The 27319-nt window shown below is 41.1% G+C and overlaps 1 protein-coding gene and 1 long non-coding RNA gene across 3 annotated transcripts in view; one reads left to right on the forward strand and one right to left on the reverse strand.

Moving 5' to 3' along the window:
• Window positions 1-27319, forward strand: part of Con (leucine rich repeat protein connectin) — a 181964-nt gene that overhangs the window by 120498 nt on the left and 34147 nt on the right. For both annotated transcript variants that reach the window (XM_015168332.3, XM_002060029.4), the window contains 2 exons: window positions 17767-17850; window positions 26029-27052. In XM_015168332.3, the coding sequence (XP_015023818.1) occupies window positions 26060-27052 (993 nt within the window). In that variant the 5' untranslated portion in view covers window positions 17767-17850; window positions 26029-26059. The remainder of the gene's footprint in view (window positions 1-17766; window positions 17851-26028; window positions 27053-27319) is intronic.
• LOC116650827 (uncharacterized) lies at window positions 11825-13006 on the reverse strand. Its single transcript, XR_004303841.2, has 3 exons — window positions 12874-13006; window positions 12074-12684; window positions 11825-11979 (listed from the first exon to the last, which is right to left on the reverse strand). It is a non-coding gene; the product is annotated as an uncharacterized lncRNA (long non-coding RNA).

The following is a 27319-nucleotide window of genomic DNA, read 5'->3' on the forward strand; positions in this document are numbered from 1 at the left end:
AAGTACGTATATATTATTAAAAATATTTAAGAAATATATTCACAAATATTTTCTTGACATAGAACTTAAAGAAACCCCAAGAATTTGTTATGTTCGGGATTTTGGTTTCTCTTTCGCACATGCAATGTTCACGCCAGCGAGCATTCACTGTAGCAGCACACTTGCAAATAGTTTTGCATGCTTTTAGCTGCGAATTGCGCTTTGCGCTCTACGTATTTGCAGTTACAGATTCAAATGAAAGCGAAAGCTGCAGTTGGAATAAATATCTGAAGCGTTGAGACTTGAGTCCAATTGCAAATTGCATGCGATGAAATGCTGAATGCAGCCGCAACGTCAATTGCTGGACAAACCCAGCAAAAGTCGCGACAATTCTTGGCAACTGCTTTTAGTGTGCTCCACTTGCGGGCAGAGCTGCCCCCTGCCCATCCCTTGCCTCGTCCCTTCCTGCGACCGCTGCACTTTTAGCTGTTGTTTGTCGTATTTGCTTTGCAGAATGCGACTTCATCTTTCTCTCAACCCAGCCACGACTGCCTCTGATCTAGAAGCAAGTGCTGCTGCGGTGAATAGCATGCAATTACAAGCGAAATGCAAAATGTGTGCCAAAGTATCTGACAGATACTTAATGGCAGCTGCAACTGCAACAGCAGCAGATACTGGCGAATTGCATGGCCACAAATGCCAATATTCATGCGCTGCCAATTTGCAGAAAAGCGTCTACTTCAAATGTATAAGAAATTTAGATAGTATTAACAGCAAATGGAATGGGCCAGAAATTGATGTTTGAGAAATTTTTCAATTAAGAAGAAAACCAAATATGACTCGAGTTTCATTTCTTTTTAACTTTAACTAGCAAATGAAAATGTTTGAGCATTGAAAAAGGGCAAGACTCTATTTAGAAATCATTTAGGGAAAAGTAGCTTGAAATTCGAAATAGAAAAGCTTTAAGGAATTGTACAAACACTTTCTTTTTGCAATTCATTCACTTTCTCCTTTCCTAAATTAATATTAACGTTTCGCTTACATCTAATATGTCTTAATCTAATCAAGTATTAACCGAGTAAAGTCCCTGAACGCTGAAATGCTGAGCAGTAAGAAGAAGAAAATACTCCTACAAGTGAATTATTCATTTATTTAAATCATGTTTTCCGCTTGGCTTAAAGCAAGTTCGTTAGTTCGAGCAACTTTCTGCAAACATTTTATTGAACTACAAAGTTATTTCTAGAACTTGGCATGGCATTAAATGAATAAATTATTTTAATGAAAATGTTAGAAGTGCAATTGAAAAGAAAGCAGCTCATTTAAATAAACTAAGGCGGGGCTGAGCTAGCGCCAAAAGGGGAAGGGAAATATATATATATGAGGGAAGTTTGATTGGAATAAAATTAAATTAAAAAAACCCAATTCCTGGCATTCGATCCAGCTACTTCGATGCATACTGGTTCGACTATTTAAATGACTTAAGATATTCACCTAATACTGATTATTAAATAGTTTATTATAGTTTTTTATCTTACTAACTGCTTTACTAACAGCTTAAACCTTCGGCTCGTCTTTGTCCTGGAAAGTGGTTTGCAACTAAATTCAATTGTTGCATAAACTTTTGACAGCTGGCAGCTGGTTGGAGCCGTGTGCGACAAAAGAATAGGCCAATCAATTGAAACGAGTGTGAGTTAGGGATTCGGGGAGTGGGGAGTGGGGAGGGGGAGGTGGGAAGGGGAGCGTAGCCCATCGATGATGTTCTTCCACCTGGCTGTCAATTAACATGTCAGTCGATTGTAATTGCTGCCAAGTCGAGTGCCGGAAGTTTTTGGTCGTACTCGCGAAAGCTGTTCCGGAGGAGTTTTCCCCAAGTTTTCCCCCCTTCCATTCCAAGGGGCTTTTCCAACGGCCACGCGATTGCTGGGCCGCAGGTTTTCCGACTTATGTTAAAGGCCTGTCTGAAACTTTAGTTTCAGCTCAAATCAATTAAGACGACCGGACGGAGGTAGGAAGGGGATGCGGGTCGCTATCTTGACCGAGTACAATTACGAGAATGCTTTGAACCGGCTACCGACTGGCTTGATATCTTAAATCTGAGCGCCGCACAAATGAAATGTCACGCAAGCAATGAAATGTGAGACAAGTACGAAACGAGAAATGCCACCTGTGCGCCTGGGAGCGCCAGGAAGCTATTAAATCTACATAAAATTGCACAAAACTTGGCATGTTCAGCAATTACAACTCAATGCCAGGACAACCAGTGAAAGAAAGAATGAGAGAGAGAGTGAGAGAGAGAGGAAGAGAGAGAGAGAGAGAGGAAGGCAGACAGGCAACGGGAAACGGGGAAAAGGAAGCTTGGCGCACCTTTCAGCTGACATGCTCATCTGAATGCGAGCGCGACTGCGAAGTGCATAGCCGAGCGTGCTGTTATACCCTGTGCTAATTGTGGAGTGTTCAGAAGGGATATACTAGACGTGTGCTTATATATGTAACACGCAGCAGGTAGAGTTTCCGATTAAAAAAACTTGCATTTAATCAACTTGTCAAAACTTTAGCCGAATTATTTATTTATTTTATTTTCTAGTATTGTACGATTTGGGAGATATATTTTTTTCTTTTTTAGACTCTCCAATCAAGAATGTTTCACACATTGCACATATTTTTCGAGTATCCTATATAGTGTAAAAAAAATGGAGTTTCTTAGAGATATATCTTCTTGATTTGTTAATCCCAGAAACATTATTAAGACACAGCCCTGCCATTGTTAAAGCAAGAGATACTTATTTTTTTAAAGCTAATTAAACTAATTAAAAATATTTCATATTTTGTGCACATTTTTTTCATTATTCCAATAAGAGCATTTATTGATATATTTCGTCTTGATTTTTCCCCGCCAGACGCGTTTTAATATATATATCATATATCATTTGGATTTTTATGCTCAATCAGGAATATTTTACACTCTAAAATCATAAAATGGGGTATATATATCAAAAAATAATAATTATAATATAAATAATAAGCACTGAATACAGCTTAAGTCACGCATATCTATTGCGTAGCTGCGTACAGGGTATCTTCGAGCTGGGTATTCTGGCTTTGTTGTGCTTGCAGTGCTTGTCACATGGATTTTCTGTTGCTGCGGCGCTCGCACAACTTAAGAGCCGTTAGAAAATTGCACTACCCAGCCCCACCTGAACCACTCCACAGCCCCCCTCTCAATCTCTCCAACAACCTGGCCGCGAAGTGGGCGTGTGAAAAAAGAATTAAAGTCAAGTGAGCGCACTGAGACTGAATACATAAAACGAGGCAGCGAAAAAGCCAGCCGAGCCCAGGCCCAGTCAAGCGGGCAGTCAATGTGGCGACTGCGGTGGGCGTGGCTGTATATAGAACAACAACAACAACAAAGACGACGACGACAACAGGGACAACAAACACACTAAAAACACGGCGACGTGAACAGCGTCAACGTCAGCGCGAAGAAAAGCCGGAAAAATGCGCAAGTTGTTTGGCTGGCCACAAACAATAAACGAATCTGAATCGTGGCCAAGAGCCAGGTGCCAGGTGAGAGGTGCCAGGTGAGGGTTGCCTGAGGTGCAGAGAATGTTGGACTTGTGTACACTGTTATTTGCCATTTTTTAGAGGTATAATTTTCGGCGCGACATTTGACGCGACAGCCAGAAGGGCATGAGGCAGGGGCTGTCGCACATGAGGCACAAGACCCTACAGCTGAATATGCCAAGAATTTTCCATAAAATATTTGAAAAGTACCGAGTAGGGGAGCCGGTAGGGCGTGGCGTAATTAATTTGGCATCTCTCAAGTTGGAGTCGGCAGTCGGGAGAAGCTTCTCACATGAGAAATTTGCTGCTTTAAGAAGAATTTTCTAGCTATATTTAAACAATTCTCCTTCTTATGATAAAGTGTAAAAAATAAGCTAAAGGAAGTTACCAGGCGTTGCCCGGAACAAATGAATTATTTGTAAATTGCAAAAGGTTTTGTTTTTCTTCTCTATGAGGATTTGATTCATTAGATTCCTTTAGCTTAGGGCTAACAGTGCATACCTTCGGCCCAATTCTATTGTTAACAATAGAGGAAGTTACCCGACGTTGCCCGGTACTAATAGATAATTTGAGAAATGCATAAGGTATTGTCTTCCAACTTCCAACTAACATACCTGCCCTTCATTAAGAGGCCAAAGTTGCAAAGCTTTTGGAGATTTGGGGCAACACTTGTGCCTATAATCGTGGCAATGAACTTATTACTTGCTTAAGGAGCCATGACTATAACATCTCCCCAAAAAAGACACTCAGCCATTAACTCTACTGCGGCATCCAGCACAATCGTCTGTTAGACCCTATATAGAACTTATATCTTATTCTCGCAGAAAAGCACGAATTTATCATACTATATCGACATCTATCGACAACATTCTACGAGCTGAGTCATTTATGCCTTAGACAACTTGCAAATGAAATACATAACAAATAGATATTGTGGCAAACTACTCCAATTCATGGCTTCAGTCAACTTTAACCCAAACCCAAAGTGAACTCCAACTACAATTGCTGCAGTAAAAACTCGAGCCTCGCCTCGCCACATCAAAGTAAAATTCCTCACAAATTTGTTTACATTCACAAAACTGCGGGCTTGGAAATTGAAACGAAATATTTTAAGAGAAGACAAGCAAATAGCCAAAAGATGTGGCTCCTGGCCAAAATCTAAGCCAGGGTTTAGGCCTAGTTAGTTAACGAGTGCAAAATTAATTAACATTAAACACACAACAACGGCCGGGCAATGCTTTAGGGGGAAATGGAAAACCCTAAGCACAAAAGGAAATGGGAAAGCAGCTGGCGTCAAAGGGTCAGGAAGTGAACTAAAAAGCCCGATTGATAAGCAATCACAAGCTGATAAAATGAGCAAAAAATAAATACAAAGCAACAAGAAAACGAAATGTAAGAAATTTGCAACAGTTTTTACCACATTTAATTGAAATAGAAATTTAGTTATGTAAAGCTTGGGCAAGATTTGACCAGCATCTGGATAATTATGTTTAAAATTTCAGCTGACAATTGCGAGAAGCTTGTCCCAAACACAATATTGGACAAACCACGGGCAGCCACAGGGCAAATCCTTTCAATTTCCGCTTCCCAAACCACAGCAGAACGCGAAACGGCAGAAGGCAAAAGTTATAGAGTTGGCAGTGGACAGTGGCCGACTGCGAGATGCCCTGTTATCGATCTAATTTAAAAAAAAACTTGTCTTGCAAAGATTATCGAAATCTAGAAATCTTCAACGGAATTTTGATTGATTTTGATTATGTGGAAGGAGTTGTTGACTTAAAATAAAATGAGATATGCATCACAATCCGGGAAGAGAAATCGATATTTATCGATTTTGCTTTAATGGAGAATATTATCATGTTCACATACAGCCTCTTGTCTTGTAAATATTATCTAAGTCTAAAAATCTCCGAGATGTGCCCAAGGAGACGGGAATAGAGATCGACATTTAAAGATGTTATTGATATTGAGGGAGCTATCGATATATTGAAAATTATTTAATTTAAAGAAAGCAATCGAAATAACAGAAAATAAATTGAGTTGTAAGATATCTCAAAATCTTAAGAGATATTTATTGATTTTGATATGGAGGGAAGTTTTCGAACTGTCAAGAGACAATATTCCAAATCGAAATCTTCCACTCGAACTCTCAGACTTATTCTCCCACATCAAATATACCCCTTAAGGCATTTCGCTGTGGTCACAGGGTATACTTAAAAGCCCTTTTCGCATTTGAGCTTCACAGAGCTAACCGTTAGTTTAATTTGTTAGATTAGTAAACAAATGAAAATTAATTGAAGCAAACGAAAAACTTAACCTCAGGCACAGCCAGTCGAGGAAACTTTTTGCCGCCATAGATAAACGCTTGTCGTCGAGAACCTGTCTGCGTCAGTGCCTGAGTGTCTGAGTGTGTGTGTGTGTGTATGTGTGTGTTTGAGTGTGGAAAAGGTAGCAGCAAATTTCTGTTTAAGAACTTTTCTTGTGCGTGAAAAGACAAAAAGTGAGCGACCGAGAGGGGGAAAGAGATAGGGAGGGACAGTTAGATATTCTGATTGCAATATCGGGGCGTATGCGCAATGTCTTCATTGCTTTCATTGTGAAGAGGCAGCTAAATTAAAGCAAAACAGATGTGATTAAGCTAATTGTTTTGCCGCAATCTTCGATTTGTGGCACTTTGGTCTTAACAGGTTGCGCAGAGTACAGTGAAAACTCGGTTAATGAGCTCTCTTTTGGGTGCCATATTTTTTTGCTGACTAATGCGAACAAAAGCCGGCCGTAAAATAACTTTTTCTACGAGCAAACAATGGGGACTTCAAACAGACATTTTCCAGTATATTTTTCTAGATTTTGAAAGTATTTTTCTGAATTTTTGAGTATCTTTGGCAGCATTTCAGCTGCACAAAATGTTATCTAGACTTTTTTTATCTGCGTACACTTATGCCAGGTTTTACTTTAGTTAGGCTTATGACACGCGTCGTCTGGGGCCGTTGTCCGTTGTCCTTTGGCCACAGTAAATAATGATTAACGGCGAACTAGTCTAAGGTCTAAGCGCAATTTAATGGGGCCACGTGCTGTCAAATGCGGGCCAAGTGGGCGGGGGAAAGGCGGAAAGGACCCCCAAACAAAAGCGCAATGTCAGCCGCTGAAGGATAATCACAACGAAAGGCAGCAACAAAACAAATAAGCGACAGGCAACAACAACAACAATAACAAAAAAACAAAACAAAAAAGAAAACAATCGAAAATTATAAAATAACAAAAGGCAAAAGGAGCTCGCAAATCGATTGCAGCAAATCTCCTTTTATGTATGCGTCAAAGCGAGGATCCTCAGACGGACACACACACACACGCACACACACGCACACGAACACACACGCACACATTTTGTCCTTTTTTTGGCGTACGCGTCACGTATTGTCAATAAAAAAATAATAATAAGACACAATACATTTTTACCTTTAACGAGTGTCGGCCGTGTCCCGGACCAAAGGGGTGAGTGCACAGGGCAGGGGTTGGGGGGAGGAGGGGGGTTTCGGGACGCACAATATGCGTATCCGTGCTCTTTGCGCTGCTTTCGCTTTTGTGTAACTGTAACGCGCGCCATGCTCAAAATATAAAAAAGAAAATAAACACGAGACCGTGATAGGGAAAGGCAGCACGTACACTGCGAGAAAAAACCCAAGTAAAATGTAATTGGTTGAACGTAAACTATAGGCTAAGTGAAAAATCTTCAATTATTTGTGCTGAAATACTTAAATAAAGAAAGTTTGTGCTTTATTTGAGAGAACATTTTGCGATTAAATTCAGCCAGCTTCTGAAATGTATGAAAACGAAGTTCTTAGCTCAACCGAATGTTTATAATATCTCAAATCCTTAAGAATATGTGCAAATGTTATTAAAAACTATTTTGTGCCTTTAACAAAAGTGTTTTTCTTAGTAGAATCCAGCTTATGTAAGTATGTTCTGTTCTATAATCCGTACTTAATTTCTCTAAGTGTATGAGTGTAGAGAGGGGCAGCGCAGAGGGGCGAAATGCTGCCAAAGCAAACAAAGGCAATGACACGAAACGACGACAACAACAATAAGAGAAACAGCAACAGAAAGAAAACAAATAAAAGGCGCAACAATTGCAGAGGAAATGGTAAAGCATAGCAGGAGCAGGGGCAGAAGCAGGGGTAGGTGGAGCAGGAACAGAAGGAGGAGGAAGAGCCAAAGCAGGAGTTGTAACAGGAGCAGCAGCAGTAACAGGAGCACGAGGAGAAGCAGGCGCAAGAGCTCGAGCTTGGAGAGCCGATAAAGCGTGCACCAGTGGAAAGGGGGTAGGGCAAGGGGGAAGGGGCATACTTTATGCGTATTGCCCCTCCAGCTCCAACCAGCCGTTGAGACATTTGCCAAGTGCGTGTGTAATTGAAACTAGGCGCCCTTCTGGATCTGCGCGCATTTATTTGCTGGTGCTGGAACTCATTTCCACATCGGGGCACTGAACTGAGCCGGGAGATATACACATTAGTGGGTTAACAGATCGGAAGCCAAAAGGGGCATTCAGATAATTTTTTATATACCCAACACGGTGCAAGTGTTAACCGGTGCGGGTAAACCGAACGTCGTAGGAGATTATGCTAAATGTGTTCGATTTGAACTTGAGTTTTGTAGATCACCAATTATTTAGTCAATCAATCAATCAATCAGTCAATCATTTTTAAAGGTTTCAGACAGTCTGTCAATCAAACAGTCTGTACATCAGTCTCCGACTCAATCAGTCAGGTAATTCACTTTATGTAGATATTGTTTTTCCTGGTTATTCGTTTGTATTTCGGCTTCTTTCAATCAGTCAATCTGTCAATCAGTTAGTTAGTCAGCCAAAGCATTCTATATAGATATTGTTCCTCAGCATTTATCATAGGCCATAGACAAGTAGTCTTCGGAGTACGAGTAAATCCAATCCTCTAAATTTATCGGTCTGATTGAGCAGTTTTCAGTTATCAGGCAATCAATCAGTCAATCAGCCTGTCAGTTAGTCAATCAGTCTCTCAGTGAATACGGTCTGTACTCTCGGCTTTTATTATGAAGATAATCTGTGAGTCAAACTGTCAATCAGTCCATCATTCCCTCAGTTAATCGGTCAGTTAAAGCATTCCATATATAGATATTATTCTTCAGCATTTATCACAGGGCACACAGACAAGTCGAGGTCGAGTGCAATGCAATCCTCTAATAATATCCACTTAAATAAAAAGCTCGCCTTTTTATATCCGTCCCCGCTGACTTGACCCGCATTGTGGGCGCAATAAAAAACTCGGCGGCTGCGGCTGCTTTTGCTGCTGTTCTGCAGGTCAGCGCACTTGGTTCAGATGCTAATTCAAGCGGCCAGCTCTTAGCATTTGTAGGCGGGCGTGGACTGAGGGGCGGGGGATGTTCTATGCATTTTTAGACTGAGCGCCAACTAATTCCACAATGTCTAGACTCGGATCCAGATCGCAGTTTTTAGCGATGGAAATTTTCGTCTTTTGACTGTGCCAGGGTTGAGGGAAGGAACGGGGGGGGGGGGGTGCTGCAGCGGCTAAATATGCAAAAGAAAAAGAAACACAATATTTGTAAAAAGGACTACAGACAATTTGCCTTTAAATAGAGCGTGGCACTTCAAACAAGCGAAACCCAACGCGGGGGGGGGGGGGGGGGGTCGGGCAGCAAAAACAACACGAAAAATTGTAAAAAAAAAAAGACGAAAGAAAAACATAATAACAGCAAGAGAGAGGGAGAGAGCAAGGAGTGAAAAGGAAAATCAAGAAAATGAAAAGAAAATAATATAACGAGCGCATATTAAAGTGGGTTTATTTATTTTGCGCTCGACGCTGGTTGCCGCTCGCTGAGCAAAAGGTGGGCGGGCACCCCCCACCAGGTCAGCAGCACCCTCTAAGCCCCCATCCCTAACTATGCTGCAGCAGTCCAAGCGAATGCGGATGCGTCTCTGTGCCCCTTTGTGAAGTGCTTTGTGTTTATTAAAAAATAATTTCCAAGCGCACACGGCCTAAACCCCGCCTTAAATGTGTGTGTGCGTGTGTGTGTGTGTGTGTGTGGGTGTGTGTGTGTGTAGAGGCTATCAACAGTTTACATTCTCGAGATTGCGACGAAAACATTTGAAACAATAAGCCTTGATGCCTGTCGCCATACTCGCAACAAATTCAAATTCAATAATCCGAATACTTTGCCGGGACAAAGTGCAGAGGGGCAGGGGCAGAGGGCGGCGCGGGCGACAACACTAAATAATTCAGCAGGCCGAGTGAAGGAGAGAGAGAGAGAGAGAGAGAGAAAGGGGGAGGGAGGCAAAAAGAAAAAAATGTAAATCTGTGATTTTAATGCGTTTGCCAACTGTAAACATAAACCCGAAATATTACAAAACTTGTGCAAACACGAGAAAGAGGAGAAGGGGCAACCCATAAAGAAGAAAACAAGAGAGACAGTTAGACAGGCCAACAACGAAGTTGAAATGCCCTACGCAATACATATATATATATATATATACAAAGTAGATGCAAAAAATATTTATACATAAATATACGAAGGTGTCTCAAGCAAAAATTGTGTCCGACTGATCCAGGATCTACTTGGTATATTAGTCAGAAGTAGTCAAAATTTTAGTCTATTCATAACCTGACGTAAAGTCCAGCTCACAGAGAAACAAACAGACAGACAGATTATACAAAGCTATATTATTATATTATTACTATGATATATATATACTATTACAATGATAAATGTCCACAGAGCTGCTTTCTTCAAAGCGTTACATAAAAAATAAAAAAATGCATATACCCTTTCCATGCAGAGCACCATAAAAGCAGGCATAACGGAAAGAGGAAATGAATGCGAATGCGCGTATGTCAATTTAATGGGCGGAAATTTTCAGACTGAAAAGTGAAATGTTTCGATGGGCGTGGCGACGCGTCAGCTACTGCGACTTGTTGTCATTCTGTGTGGGTGGTTTTTCTGTGTTCAAATATGAAATATTTATATGAGCATTTTCATTTATGATGCGTAACAAATGTGCTGAAAGCAAAAACGAGATATAACAGAAAGAAGCAACAACAACAAAGGTGAAGGCCACGGGCGTTGCCAGACTGTGCCAGAATCTGCGGCAGGTGCGTGCAGAGTGGCCATCATTATGAACATCATTGCCTTAGCACACGCTACTCCCCACCTACTCTCCCTCCCTCCCCCCTCCCCCAGTGCACAACCCAGGCCTCATCAACATAACCGTAACATCCACACCCACAAACTTTCGTTATAAATACACAAGGCAGCGTTTTTTTTTTTTGGGCTTCGGTTTTTTTAGTTCCCTTTTTTTCGCAGTTGTTTTGTTCGGCAAAAATAATATATTTTAATTACATATGCGTTGGCAACAGTGTTGTCTATTTAGCTATTTTTAGCTGTTGCCAGCGATCGTTTGTTTTAGCCTTTTTTTGGCATTTCCTTGAAAAGTACTAGCTAACCTGTTTATTGCCAAATATTTTTAACATTTAATTTAGCTGTTTTTTTTTTTGTGAAGCGCCAGCTGGTAACACTGCTCGAACAGCCCCGGCCTGTGCCATGGCGAAAGCAAACAAGAACAAAAACTGTTAAAACAACAACAATAACAGCAACAGCAACAGCAACGAATAACAACAACAAAATGTAAACGAAAATGGCGTGAAAAATCAGTTTCATGGCTTTTATGCTGCTGTTTATTGTTGAAAACGAGAGCCTGACTGGGCGGGGCTAGAAAAAACCACAAACACATACATACATACTTTCAGCAGTAGGTGTGTGTCACACGGAAGTTGTTATGGCCATTTAGCATAACGCTTTTAATAGCCAGCTGACGCGACACGAGAAAATTTAAGCGGCGAAAATGTAAACAAAAATTTGACCAGCGCGCTGTTGTTGCCGCTGCTGCTGCTGGCTAATTAATATTAGCGGCAGTTGCCCTGTTTTCCAGCAGGAAATAGGCCAACTGCCGCAGCTGCACCCCGACCATTAACGCAACTTTATTACATAATTACATTAACGCCAATTGACACGTTTGGCAAGCGCAGCCCGAAAAGGTGAATAAGCGGGTGAGTAGAGGAGAAAACGATAGCCACCTACATCGCCGCTGTTAGTTTACATCCTTGGTATTTTGCGTATCAAATATCGAGTATTTTACTGATCGCAAGGAATGGTCACATCGATATGTTTGCACACGGCGAATTTAACACAAACAAACAAAAGTGACTTGCAGTTCTTAATATAAGCTTCAATATATTCATATAAAACACTTACCGAAATATATAGCGTAAAATGAATATTCTGTTGATATCGACACGTTGATGATTTTTAATACACCTTTGCTATCATTTTATTTTTCACACACTATATTCACTTTCATTTCCAATTAGATTCACATACAATAAATACACTACGCTGTAAATAAATAAAAGATAAAAGACAATTTGTTAAGTCGGGCTATAAAACGCTCAAAAAGTAACGTTATTTTAATTTGTAAAATGGAACTAACCGCAATAAAACACATTGTTGTTGGTTGAATAGGTTATTCCTTTTATACCTTTCCAATAAGATTCACGGCATAACACTGTGGACACACTTGTTGCACTTGGCCTTCCAATTGGACTTACAAATCTTATGATTTGCAATGGACTAAAACTTACTTAATTGGCCATTTCTTTTACGCGCCTTTTTCACTAAGATTCACTGAAAAAAAAAACTGATGCACATATATATATATAAACATTTACATTTATTTTTATTTTTTTAAGCACTTCACTTTCCAATTAGATTGACTAAAATAGCACCTATTTGGACTTTATAAAATTATATAGATTTTTTTTTATTTCACGCACTTCACCTTCCAATTGCACAGAAAAAAAAAGAAAGAAGAAGAAGAGCGGCTGGATGTTGCGTAATTTTCCAGCCGACAATTTTGCAGCTTATATAATATGGACATACACATATACTATAGATGAATTTCACTGATATAAAAAAAAATTGACACTTGTTGCACTTTTGTGATGATCTCCGATGCACTACACATATATATTAACTTCGTTTTATTTTCTCACGCACTTGCCCTTCCAATTAGCTTCACTGAACAAAAAAGACACTGTGTGGCTGCAAAGAGAAAAAAGATGTTAGACAATTAGAGTAGCCAGCACAATTATTATACTCAAAAGGGAATGTATTAGATTTTAAACATTCAATTGGCAACGCGAAACGCTAAGCCTTGGCGAAATTTTGCCGCCAAAAATAATAAAAATTTGCAATTGGTGAAAAAAGCATTAATAATTGGATTATACTTACCGCCAAAACAAACAAAATGTGGCTACTATGTGCAATAATATTGGGGCACATTTTTTATGCATATTGCTTATATAAAAACACTTATTTTTAATTATTTGCATATTAACTTGTTGCACACCACTTCACAATGCGAAAAAATAAACTGAGTGTGACCGTATATCGATAAAAGAGGATGGCCAAAAACGAGAGTTGCCAAAATTATTCGGGATTTTCACTAAGCGGCCGCACAGCCATAATTAGTAGTGAAAGCCACACTGAAAAGATTTGCGCCATTTTTTATTGCGAAATAATTATTAAAGTTAAGCCAAAAGTGAAAAGTGTTAGATAATTATGGTCGAATTAAGACAAAATGATTGTGAGTTGTTAAACTGGATCCTGCGTCAGCAGATAAACAAATTGGCAACAGGTTCTATGCCTAATCGAAAGCTGGGTCGCGGATTAGTTTGCGCTGCCTGCATTCTTCTTCTTTGCGAGGTACGTTCTCTTCAAGATTTTTCTAATTTGCCAATCAAATAAAAGTTTTCGCGTATCTGCCGAAGCGTACAAAACTGATCTGATTACATTGGCAGCAGACAAACGCCACTCAATTTATGGCCAAGAGGTTGTTGCCGGCGGGGGCCCTTGCTGCGAGCTGGAGCCGAGCCGCGCCTGTCAAAGGTTAAGTCGCCTGACATTCGCTCTGCCGCAGTCACTGGCGGCGTCGCTGCCGGCAGAGCATCCGCAGCAGCACTCAATATTAAGAAATAACAACTTGCTGCTGGCAAATGTGGAAAATGCACGTCCTGGGCGACAGCTTCTGTTTCTGCTTTTGCTGTCGACTTTGCTTTGGGTGCCTCAATGTAAACAAGCGCAACAGAAACAACTGCGAGCGCTATAGCTGAGAGTGCTCGACTAACAGATACCCTGTAAGCTTTACGTTCGAAAGATTTTTGCCTGGCTGCCGTCGACTTTGAGCTCCAACAGCTGATCGAAGCACTGGGGAGACGATGGATCGACTTGTTCGTTAAGTGAGTTAGAGTGGTCGACTAGCGGATACCCTGGGCTCACTCTCCCTTATGCATCGAATTGTCTCTTCACCTGATCAATTATATGTATGCATATATACTTATTGTAACTTTTTGCGCTGTTACATACACTTGCACAATTGCAAGATACCCGTTATTGTGTGTGTGAGTGTGTGTGTGTGCTCAGCCACAACACTTGGCTACATCCAATGTTAGCGCCCCCCCCATTCGCTTCTTTCCTGGGCATCCCCGCTTCGCCCCTCCACCCTCCGGCAACTTGTAAACTTTTTCGCAACGCTTTATTGTCGACTTGCAGGCAGCTTTCCCCCGCGGCTGCTGCTGCTCCCGCTCCCACTCTGTCGCTTATTTGTCGCAGCAGTTGAGCTCAAAGCTTTGGCTTGTTACACTTTATGAAATCAGCTGCAATACCCGTCCCCCCTTTGGTTCGCCCTATACCCTTGAACTGTCCTCACAAGTGTTTATGTTTGTCTTGGCGGCGACTCATAAACTCACTTGCTGGAAAGTGCGAAGCGGGGAGAAGGGACTCAGCGCTGTCAAAAGTCACAGCGAGTCCTGCTCCTGGCAATGCATAAGTGTATATTTTTATGTGTGTGGGTGTGTGGAAGTGTGTGTGTGTGTGTGCTTGCCATAAACTTCAGCTGGAAATTGTGCGTAATTATATTAAATTTTTATTGCCCCACATGAAATGGAAACGTTTGCTGCAATTTCCGTGAACTTCTTCAGCCAAGTTCTGTTCTTTATTCACTTGCAAATAAGAGATTAAACCTCGTGGGTCTGGGTTAGCTATGATATGCGACAGTTTGACAACGCAGCAATCCTTGAAATTACTTGAAGGGGAGATGGGAAATATACACTACAATATAGGGCATATTGTAGATGAGCAAATGTGTGTCACTGGCAGCTGAAGGCCCTTCAGACTTTGTCAGTTATATATTTATATCTCTGAGCAGCACTTCATAAGTTGTAATATGTAACGATAAATATATAGTTTGAGTCTAGGTTTACTTTCGATTTTCACATCATTCTATCTTTCCCCACTTTAACATTTTGTATATCTATAAATATATAGTTTCTGCCTGGGTTTTTTTTTTTCTTTATCAAGCAAATATCACTCTTTGAATACCTCGCAGTTATTCTGTATGAATAGATCTGTTGATGACAGAGATGATGGTCCTGGTCTCCTAGCCTGTCTTCTGTCTATTCCATCTATTATTAACAGACCAAAGAAGTGTATCAATTTAATATTTTAAAACTTCCACGAACTCTCCAAACAAAGTTGTTTCATAACTAACTGTTTGCAATATGTTGATAGTATATTGTCATCCAGCTAAAGTCTCGAAGTCCCGTAGTTATTTTTAAATTGAGAACATGTTTTGTTTTGTTAGCTCGAATGGGTATCTTTCAGTCGGTCATTCTTCACCAGCACCCTCCTGTTTGTATATGCAATATGTGTATGCCCAGTTGATAGTAAATTGTCATGGATTTGAGCTCTGGCTCCATTGTGTTGGTTGCCCATGGCAGCCGACACTCGTTGAACTTGTTTGACATTCGCCTTTTTGTGGATAGTCAAAGCAATCAGTGAGATTCGTATGCCACGATATGGCCGACTAAACAACTATTATACAAGTCGCCGAAACCCCAGTGCATTTGCCTATATCAATAGGAGCGCAAAGCATATTAAATTCCAGCTTCGTCTGAAGTCTGAGCTGCCTTATTCAAATAATGCGGGCATAATTACCAGTAGTCGGTAAAAAAAAGTAGGCACGGAAAACGGTCAGCGATGTTGCCGATAGGCAACGATGATAATTGCAGACGGGGAGGAAAAAAACAATATAGCCAGATGCACTGAGAGAAACGGTTGAAGCTTTAACCCCGCCGATTCCAATAAAATGTGAGAAAATAAAACATAACAGCCAATTATACTCAGGCTTTCAATACGATTCTTGAACATTTTAAATTAAATATAAACTATATTAAAATATTTTTTATTGGAATATTTGAACCGAAAAGGGAGAAAACAATGTTCAAAGTTTGTTTAGAAAACAAGTGTGCTTTAGGTAACTAAGACTTGAACCAACAAGCGTGAAAGTGCTGGTCCAAATCAATCAACTTTTCTTAAATTCGTTTATACATTTTTACTTCACCCCCAAATATTTTCTAAGTGTGTAAAATTGGAGCGTTAACCCCGCCGATTCTCATAAAAGTGGAACCACCTTTAAGTGGATGTGAGGTATTTGCTCCGGGAGGCATATGTATGTGGGTGTGTGTGTGTGTGTACTTTGCCTTTTTTGTAGGCGCAGCAAATGCAATTATTTCATTTAATGCCCCAAACACAACAATAGAACGAAGTCCCTCATGTGTCTGTGTGTGTATTTGTCTGAACCGTGACATTTAAGTTCAGGCTGGGGAATTGCCTCAACTGGTTGTCATCGTGGCCGGAGTTGTGGTCGCCCGTATGGACAATGGACACGCAGAAAATTATGTGCCCCGAGCGTGGTAACCGAAAAAAAAAAACTATTTGAATAACGCGCAATAGGGCCACCCCCACGCATACGCCCACGCCCAAGCACTCTAAGCACATGTGTGTGCCTTTTGCCCCGCCCAGCTCGGTGCCCTGCACTGCTGCGTGTTAATAGTTTTACGTAGTCGCATGTCCTGGGCCCCCGCCTGGCGGCACACAATTATCTGAAAATTAACGCAATTAGATTTGCGGTGCGCATACTTCCAGCCACAACTTACCTGGGGCTGGGCCTCAAAAACCCGCCACAACTGTCAGCCCCGCTAATAATATTATTATGAACCAAATAAGATATGAGATTAAAGTAGTTAGACCTGAAACAAAAAAAACATGCCTAATTATTCTAGACTTTTTACGGGTACGCTATAGAAAAGGTAAAACAATTTCAAGTACATAAAAAACAAGTTTAATTTATTATCTTTTTGTCATCTCTGAAAATCGATATCCTGCTTTAATGATCATATTTCGGTGCTTAATGAGGCGGACTCTGATTTAGTATATAGACTTTTATCTCTCTATATACAACTGTTTGTCCAGAATGACTGATTTCTGATCATGCGAAGGTACTCCTAAATATGCTATAAAGACATAGGCCAAGATTCCCCACCTCCATAACTCAGAGGTGGTTTTCATGTTTTTCCTTCTTAAATAATCTGACCACCTAGGATTCGTATATAGACATGGGTCAGAATTTCCCATCCTCATAACTCGGCCAAAACTCATCCGATTTATACGAGGATTGTCATTTTCTTCATGGTTTTCCCTCTAAAATATTCTGGCATTTAAATCTGACCACCCATTTCTGAGTCGAAATTCATGTCAAAATCTTACCCCTAGGATTCGTAAATACGAATGGTTTAAAACTCCCAAACTCCAAGACTCAACCGATTTTCGCGAGGATTGTCGTTTTCTTCAAGGTTTTCATTCTTAAATAATCTCGCATTTAAATATCAGCATTTATTTTTGAGTCGAAATTCACACCACACCCCTAGAATTCGTATATAGACTTGGGTCAAAATTCCCCAATCCTATAACTGGTCCCTTCTATTCACACACACTTTTAGATGCCAAAAAACTCGGATAATATTCTCCAATGTTATTTAATAAATTATTTCACATTGAGTGCATATTTTGTCTATAAGGATGCTAAAGGGATTGTCACGGCAGCTTGTCAATATGTTCAGGGTATTTCACAGTCTAGCACTCCCTATTAGAGCTCTCCCCCCTTAGGGTTATTATGTGTGTGGGCCTCAAGTTGGTAAAATAAATATTTTAAGTGAAAGTACTGTTGAATTAATCACATTAATTCATGTATCCCTTTTTCTTTTTCTTTCTCTATTTCTCTTTCAGAGCAGCGCATTAGTCAGCAGAAAAGTCTTCAGCTCTTCAGAGGCCCGCACGTGACGCGGCCCTTTTTATACACTTCATCAAAAGGTGAGTCAGTTACAGGTAGAAATATTTATGAATGTGTGTGTGTGTGTGTCCTAGTGTGTGGGCATCAAATTTAATGCACAAATCAGAAAACTTGAAGCTTAAGCTCAACCTAGAGAGCTCAGAACTTAGCTAATTAAGTGGGGAGTGGGCCAAAGAGATATAGATGAAGATAGAGAGGGAGATAGAGAGTTGAGTGACAGAAAGAGATGAAGCTTAAGCGCATTTCAAATTCACTTTCAGAATCAACAGCTCAGACAGAAAGACAGACAGACAGTTGGCTATATAGAAATAGAGATAGAGCTAGCGCCCACGATTTGGCATCTTCATAATGTTTTATGCAAAATTGTTAAAATATTTGACAGTTGAGTTAAAAGTTTTGTCCCAGACGACGACTCATTTTCGACAAGAAATCCACCCCGGCTCATCGGTCTGTATTTATGTTTGTGTTTGTATTTTCGGGCTTATGTTTGTCTTCGTGAGCATTTCAGCTAAACTGAGGGAATTTATTATATCAGGCAGCAGCAACAGCAGCGGCATCGAGCGAGACACATACTTAGCAAAGCTGCTCAACGAGCATGACAAATTTTCACTTTGCGTCAGAAAGTTGCAACAAACTTGCAGTCAACGGCGAAAATAATAATTTTCGCTCAACCTACCTTTCCTCCTTCCTCTCGCTGAGTCAGTCAACAGGCAAAAAGGTGAAGGCGACTTGGCCAAACAACAAAATGGCTAACAAAAAAGACAACAAGTAGCAGTGCTCCAGCTGATAGTATCCGACCAGCAGATACCCTGTATCTAGGCCTAGTTTGGCCATAACAAATATTCGGGAATACTTCTAAAGTTCTAGCATTAGAAAAAAAACAGGCTTCGATAGAAAATTTCTCCAATCACTTTAAAGCGTGCTAGCCTAATGTGCTTGACTTGTGAATGCTGTACGACAACCTGCATAGAAAAATGTGTGTCTCTAGCTTCGAGCTATGCTTAAAGACCCTTTTTTTCAAAATCGATATTTATCGATAATATAGAAATGGGCGGAGCTATAGAAAATATAACGTCGTTCTTTTTATGATATATGCGAATAAATATATAACAAAATTTCAAGTCTTCAGCTTAGTTAATTTCCAAGCTAAATAATAATTATTTATAGATTTCGGGCAAAGGAGAGTTTTTATCGATGCAGCCATAGATATGAGAACCCGTATACGTTATTTGAAATCTTTAGCTCTTTTGTGCTTCGTGATCCCTACGCAGACAGAGAAGTAAAGGAAAAAGTAGCTGCTTGCATGTCATTTTTCAAGGGGTACAGGGTATGCAAATAAAGCAAGGAAGAGCAAGAGCCAAGTCAAGGACTACTTATCTGTCGGGACAGTTGAGCCAGCCGCTAACACTTTGCCCAGGTGCTGCCAATTTTAGCATTAAACAGTTGCCAGGCTTAAACAGAATGCTGTTGAGGGAGGGGTGGGACGGAGATGGGAATGGGGAGGGGAACTTGGACTGGGACTGGGTGGAGCAAACAAATTGTGCATCAAAAGTTAAAGCTCTACACTTGAGAGGAAAACCAGCAAAAAGGCAAATAAAAGCCAAACGACGGAATCTAAGTGAAAAAATGACAGCCGAAAGTAATGGGCTGGGCTGGGCTTCGCTCAAGTGCAATGGAGGAGTGGGGGGGCTATGGGCATGGGCGTGGCAGGCGTTTGCATATAACTTGGCTAGGAAAATATGTGTCAACAATATGGCGGCTGGCGACGATGAGCGAAAGTTTGCACTGGAAACTACTTTTCATTTTATTTTGCTGACAGGTATGCTAAAAGCCAAAAAAAAAGAAGTGATGAGAAGGGGGAAAAGTGAAAGGGGGAGGGGGTTACTGAAAAGTAGTCTAAAAGTGCGCAGAGAAGAAAAAGCAAAAGCAAGAGACACTCGCACAGTGTGTGCAAATTTGGCATAGCTCAACTCCTAGAGGGAAATGGGGTATATATATATATATATATACATGTATATATATATGTATAATGGGGTATATATATAGGGCAGTATATGTGATTTGCTGGGGGGACAAGCACTGCGACAGCTGGCAATGACTTCTTCGCATGATAATAGCGCACAGTCAGAAAAAGGGTTTTCACAAATGACAGTCGCAACTTGGCGCGAACGTCACATGTAAATGGCAAGCAATTTATGAAATATATATTTATAGAGTGCCACATTGCTGACAATAAACAAAAAAAAGGCCAACAATTAATATAAATAAAAGTTCCTGCGCTATTCGCAGCTTATTAGGACGCCCTCCCACTGCGCGTGGAGGTATTCCATTTAAGAGATATGGCACGCATTCTGGTTCCCATTATGGCTGTTAAAATAATTCTTATTAGTTGTCTGTTTATAGTTCGAAGCATAGGCTGGCCTTAAGGTTTGCTTCGCATCAAGAAGTTGGAAAGCCAAAAAAAGCCTAGTTAAAACTCTGTTAAGGTAGTCTTGTCTGTTAAGATAGTCTGATAAAACTATTATAATTTTTTCATGGAATGTGTAACTCATAGGAGGCGACCTCTCCGACACCGAGTTGATATATTTTGGTCTCTCATTTTTAAGGGAAACATATTGAAACTTTGCATAGAACATATCAGAACCAGCCGGATCGGAACACTATATCTTATAGCTGGCATAGGAACGAACGAGCGAGAAGTAGGTTCTTATATGGAATGAAAGCTTGACCAACCTCGGCACTCATAAGTCTCACTATGCTCCTCATATGTAAATATTCAGCTTTATAGACATTAAGTCTTATCCAATTAGAACTGATTTTTCGCAGATATATACCTAGTTTCCCATACTATCTCCAGGGAATTCTAGCAGCGATTTTTTTATTGTTATGGTCTTAAAGTCATTTGATTTAAATTCCAGTTCTGTGCTTGTCGAGTGTATTTCTGTTTGAGTGACGCAAGCAAATCAAGTTGAAGACGCAACTAAACAAATCAAATGTAGCATTTCAATAAAAATAATATAAATAAGAGCACAAAGTGAGCAAGGTACGTGCGAATGTCATAACCGGCTTGATTGATGGAGCCCGCTTTGTACGGCACTTTAGTCCGGCCATTTGTCAGGGCCGGACTGCGGATCGGGACATGACTGCGCTTTCGGTTATGGAATGCCGCCAACTCGTCCGCTCGTTTGTCCCATTTTATTTGCGGCCAAATAAACTAGAGACTGGAGTCGACTGACTTGTCAGCGAGCTGGCCAGTCTGTCTGTCTGCGAGCATTCAGTCAAAGTCAAGCACGTCCTGCAGCCAGAACAGGGCCAGAACAGGGCCAGAACAGGGCCAGAACAGGGCCGGGACAGGGCCAGGACATGTGTGCGATGTCACAGCTTAAAGTTATTCACATGGCATGCGGGCAGTGCACTGGGCGGCAGCTGGCCAGGATGTTCCGCCTCATAATGTGCGCACTGACGAGCAATGATGACGATGATGATGAACAGGGGCAGGGGCACGCGCAGGGGCCATGTCATAAACATGTCTGACGTATAAACTTATTGTTGACAAAACCTCATGGCACACACAGACATATTGTTAAGGTCCTGCTGGTGCTCGGGCGCGGCTGCCGCAGCGGAAGTGTCACCATTTGTCAAATAACGAAAATTGAAAACAATTTCCACACGCTGACGACAGAAGCAGTCGCAGTCGCAACCATGAGAGCAATGGGATCAGATTTTCGCCTGGCTCTAGTTGCCATTGTCTTCATCAGCAGCAGCAGCTCCTTGGCACAGCTTCATTTCCCACTCACTCAGCCAAGGATCTCTCCCCCTCAAGCTGTTATGTGTTTATTCGCTGCGGCCTGATAAGCAAACTTTTCTTGCCTCCGTGTCGTCTGTGCCTGTGCATGGGCCAGGAACCAGAACCGAACAGCACCGAAGAATTGCCAGCGTTAAGGCCAAGAAATTTTGCATTCAAGCATTGGCAACAATTTATGTGCAACGCTGGCTCCCTTTGGCCGCCGGGAGCTCTGAGCTCTCTGACAGCTTAGCTGCGGCTTGTGCTCCAATTTCGTAGTGGGTCGACGTCAACAAGTTCCATCTTCACACTTCGCCAGGCCCAACCCACAGCTTTTATTGTTTACGCACACACTTTAAGCATATGCCTGTGCCTCCCTGTGTGTGTGTGCGCTCCTCACATTGAAAGTTTAATCGAAATTATAAACAACAAGACAAATGGCTTCTGGTTGCAATTTGGCCCACGTTGCTTTTGCTTTTGCTTTCATGTCTACCGCATGATTTTCGCCTGTATCCTTTGAAATCGGGTTAAAAGGGAATATATTGCAGTTGTGCAGAGAGAGGGTATGCTCGACTCTATAGAGCCGGACCGAAACAGTTTTTAGAAGGTTTAGCAGAAAGACAAGAATACATAGGGTATTATTTAAACTAAGGAAGTAAGACTTTTGGTAGCTGATGGCCAATCAATGAAAGAATCGAACTTGTGACCTTTTCCATAATTAGATTTGGATTGTATTTATTTCAGAGCTCGATGGACTCTGGAACTTATTTTACCATATTTCACCGACGAAATTTATTATATTCTTGTTTGTTATTGTTAAAATGGCAATTATATAATAATAAGCAGTTAATTTTCTTCATTTTTAGACAATAAATACACAAATTGGGAATAAAGTTTCTGTAGGCATTTAGAATAGATAGCATGACGACTAATCGTTACAGGGTATCTGCTAGTCAAGCACTCTATCCAGTTCTCTACATTTTCGCCTGCTGCTCATCATCCAGGTTTTTCGTATTGTCATAGTTGAGCTTTAGTTAGATACACATTTATTTACATTTATATCTGTTTGGAATTCTTGTAGTAAATACTTTTGGCAGCAAATTTGATTTTCTCGACTTTCACTTAAGTTTTAAGTGTGCGCCCCCAAAAGCTATTTATTATGCTTAAAGCGTATCCGTATTCTGTGTCTTTTGTTGCGCTTGGACGCATTTTGTTGTTGTTGTCGGGTTTGTCGTGACACAGAAAACTTTTTGCGTTTTGATAAATGACTTATGAATACTGTGAGAAGTCGCATAAATCTTATGATTTATGCATAAACAACAAATTGATTTTTCATTTGCTTGCAATCGCTTGGGGCAGGGTACCCCCCTTCCCCTCCCTGGGCCCCTCTCACGTTTTCTCTGCTTTGAGTAATTGGCTGTGGCTGTCAGCGCCGCTTGCTGCACATGTGCCAATGAATATACAAGGATTGCTTTGAGAGAAAGAGAGCGAGCAAGAGAGAGGTGGAGAGAGAGAGGATGTGCCTTAAATTCACTCGCTTGAAAATCTAATTACACACACAGAGACTTGATATATCCGCACACATGTATTTTTGATTTGCTGCTTGACAACACACTTTAAAAGAAAGCATGGCTATCTTTGCCACGCCGAAGATTAGTTTCCCTTCCCCCCGCCATTTGCCTTACGTCTTTCAGATATGCTGGAAAAAAAAAAAAGGAGATCTGGTATTTGCACCATTTCTCCGTACAAATACATTTTATCTATAGAACTATGTGATATAGTTGTTCCTTCTTGATAAGATTATTTATTTTCGAGCGATCATTTCTAATATCCTCTTATTTCTACCTACGTGCACCACAGATTACGGTTATGCGCTATTCTCTCCGTGTACTATGTAAAAATGATAATAGTTTGTATCAAGTTTATTCTGTCCCTCCAATAAAATTGTTGCTATGGATAGGGGCATTATAAAATTGTTTATTCTAACCGAAGATTCGTGCATTTAATTTTCATATAATTATATATTAAATAATTAGGCAGATGAATAAATAAATAAATAATAAAAAAAAATAAATTAAAATCTCAGCTACATGATATAGTTATCCGATTCAGACAGGTTCGGAAACAGAAAAACATATATTTATTAACTAGGCAGTTCATGATGATCAAGAATATATATGTTCCTTCTCTCATGACAAATTTGAGATACCCTCTTATAGGGCTATTAAAAAAAATGTCAAGGATGTGCAAACGTATAACTCAAAAGTGTCTCACCTCACAAATTCCCAGAACATTTCACAGCTGCGGCTCTTGTGGCTGTGTGCGTGTGTATCTGTGTGCGTGTGTATCTGTGTGCGTGTGTATCTGTGTGCGTGTGTATCTGTGTGTGTGACAATTTAGTTTTGAGTTTGCTTTGATATTTAAATTAAAGCCATCAAGTGCTTTGGCAGAGCTTCTGCTGCTGCTGCGGATGTTTGTCAACCAACTGTTTTGAGCTGTTAATCCTGTGGCATCAGCCACGCCTGAACCTTGAACTTTGGCACAGCATTGGGGCAGGATATGACATTTGCTATAAGCCAACTTAAGCAGCGCAGCAACAACAATCGAAACACTTATCATCGTTTTATTTAAAATTTATAACGATAATCAATGTAATGAAGCATGCCAAAGTCAATCACTCAAATGACTTTCAGCTTTTAGCCACGCCCTTAAGCCTGTTACCCCTCACCCGATCTCTCTGTGATTTGAAAGACAATAATTTATGCAAATCACTGGCGAAAAACTGCCTGGCTGCCGGAACTGGCGGCGATAACGATGACTCACTTGACAACTGACAATAACTTATTTACACTTCATTATGCCAGCTCACTGGGCGAACATGAGGGGGGGATTGCGAGCGGGTGGGGGGTAGAGGGTGCATCCAAAAATATGCCCAATGTCAGATGTGACTTATTAATTTATTAAAAATACGAGCATAATTAGAGAGCACTTTGCCAAATGATACTTGAAATGCAATTGAGTAAGGGCCCCCCAGAGGCGGTTACTACAAGGGGCGGGTCGGGGGGGTCACTTGATGAAGCCGTTGCCAGTGAGCGAACAATCAGCGACAGTGTTGCAGTTATTTATGAGCGCAATAAATTTGTTTATGGGGGTAGTCTCCCAGTATTGGGGGATGGACCAGGCCCAAAGAACGAACCAGCAGAGCGTCAAATGAAGGCAGCAAAAAGCCAGCAGGAGGCACAACAACAACAACAACAACAAACCGGAACGGAAAAACGGCCATGTCATGAACTTTTCACAGGCAGCATTCATTGAATAAGCGGGAAAATCAAAGAACGAAAAAGAGATCGAGCGGCGGGAGCTACCGCGAAAATGTGTATTGCGCCAGAAATGAAATATGAACGAAAAGTAAAAAGTTAACAACATTAATTAGCATTTTTTATATGAAGCGCTTTAACTTTTAAGCAGGCACTGGCCTGTGGCAAAGAGGGTTTTTCGGCACAATGTATTGAAAGACGCATCGCTTTTCAGTGGAATAATATAAATGAAACCCAACACTCGACCCATTCCACCCGTTTCAATATTGACGAGGTGTTTACCCAGAATTTACGCTTTTAATGTGGCATCAAATTTAATGTTGGCAATTCGAGTTTGCAGAGTGCGTCCAATGAACGAAATAATATCGAGAGCAAACAACATTATTTAATAGGTTTTCAGGTCGAGGACATAAAACAAGTGCGAGTACACTAGTCGAGTGTGCCCGACTGGAAGTTACACTATGTTGGCAGCCTCCAATCGCCTTTAAATTTACAATATTTTCGGAGCAAATTGTAATTTAAGAGAGGGCTTCCAAATAAGCAAGGATGAAAATCAAAAGTGTATATAAGGCGAAGACGAATTGTAGGAGGGATTGCGGGAAGGCTTTTAAAACAAATGTATTCTCAATTTTTGTGTAATCTAGGGAAGTCAACTCACTAAATTGTCTTTAGCTTTTATAATCTGTGTATATAGTCAAATATTGTGTATTTAGCTCCAATAAACTATGAGAAAGGCTTAACCAAAGCTTTAAATCGATATATGTCCGAGTACTTCGACTGAGTTCGCTGTCCACTTCAGGATTTTAAAATTCTTCCTCAAATAAAGCCATATGCTTTAGATGCTTCCTTCTACCTATAAAACAAAATGCATTACACCCTCAATATACCCGCTCTCTCCGTTCTACAAATTTTCAAAAATTTGCAGCTGAAAAACAATTCGACTCACATTGAGAAAAAGCCCTTTACGCTTTTCATTTTATATGCTCAATTCCACCTGCCCCCAACCCAGCTTCAACCCAACCCCGACTAACCCACTTGGCGCCAGATAAACAAATTTTATTGACTGAGTCATTCTGGTTTTTTGTGTATCGTTCTAGCCAAGAGCGCAACTTGCGACCCGCCGTTCCAATGTTGCCACATCATCAGCGCCATAAAATTGTGGCGCTTCTGGGCTTTGGCATTCTACTGCTGAGCTGCTGCCTCGTGGCGCCCGGTGAGGCGCGTACGCGGGACAAGGAGGAGCGTCGCAGCCGTGGACGAGGCAGCAATGCGGGCGCCTCCGCATCCGCCTCAGCCGTGACTAGCAACAGCAATGCCGGCGGCGGCTACTACACCAGCTCCTCGGCCTACGGCAGTAGTAGCAGCGGCGTCGGCTCGTTGACAGGCGCCACTGGCTATAACGGACCCATGGACAGCACCGGTTTCTGCATGCGCCGTCGGGACATGAAGCTCATGTGCTATTGCACGCCGGACGAAAATCATATGCCCGTGCAGAAGGCCGAATGCTGGGTGTTCTCGGAGGGATTGCATCAGAATGACACGACCTGGACACGTTTCTACCAGCAGAAGCGTCTGCGCGAACTCAAGTTTGTTATACAGAACAATGCACGACTAGATTACATACCCACCATGATTATTGAGCCGCTGAAGAATCTCAGCAGCATTGTCATCGAGTACTCGCAGGTGGAGATCGTCAAGAGCTATGCATTTGCCAATCTGCCCTTCCTGGAGCGTATCATACTCAATAACAATCACATCATGGCCCTCGATCAGGATGCTTTTGCCAATCACATTCGGCTGCGCGAGCTGAATCTCGAGCAGAACCAGATCTTTGAGATGGATCGCTATGCGTTCCGCAATCTGCCGCTTTGCGAGCGACTCTTCCTCAACAACAACAATATCAGCACCTTGCACAAGGGTCTCTTTGCGGACATGGCTCGTCTGACCTACTTGAACCTGGCCCACAATCAGATCAATGTGCTCACCAGTGAGATCTTCAGGGGATTGGGAAACCTAAATCTCCTCAAGTTGACGCACAACAATCTCAATTTCATTGGCGACACGGTCTTTGCCGAGCTGTGGAGCCTCTCTGAGCTCGAACTGGACGATAATCGTATTGAGGTGAGTGAATAAAAATATTGTAGATTAATAATAACATATTTTAAATATATTTGTGATATTTACCTCGTATGTGTGGAAAAATCGGGAGGGTTATATCCCCTATTATCCTATTATAGACATTGGACAAAATTTCTCACATTAATAACTCGGCCAAAACTCATTCAAATTTAACAAGAGTTGGCTTTTTGTTTATGGTTGTCCCTCTTACATAATATGACACTCACATCTTAACCCCAATTTTTTAGACGAAATTCATGTCAAAATCGT

Source organism: Drosophila virilis, chromosome 3, assembly GCF_030788295.1.
Source record: "Drosophila virilis strain 15010-1051.87 chromosome 3, Dvir_AGI_RSII-ME, whole genome shotgun sequence".
Taxonomy (NCBI): domain Eukaryota; kingdom Metazoa; phylum Arthropoda; class Insecta; order Diptera; family Drosophilidae; genus Drosophila; species Drosophila virilis.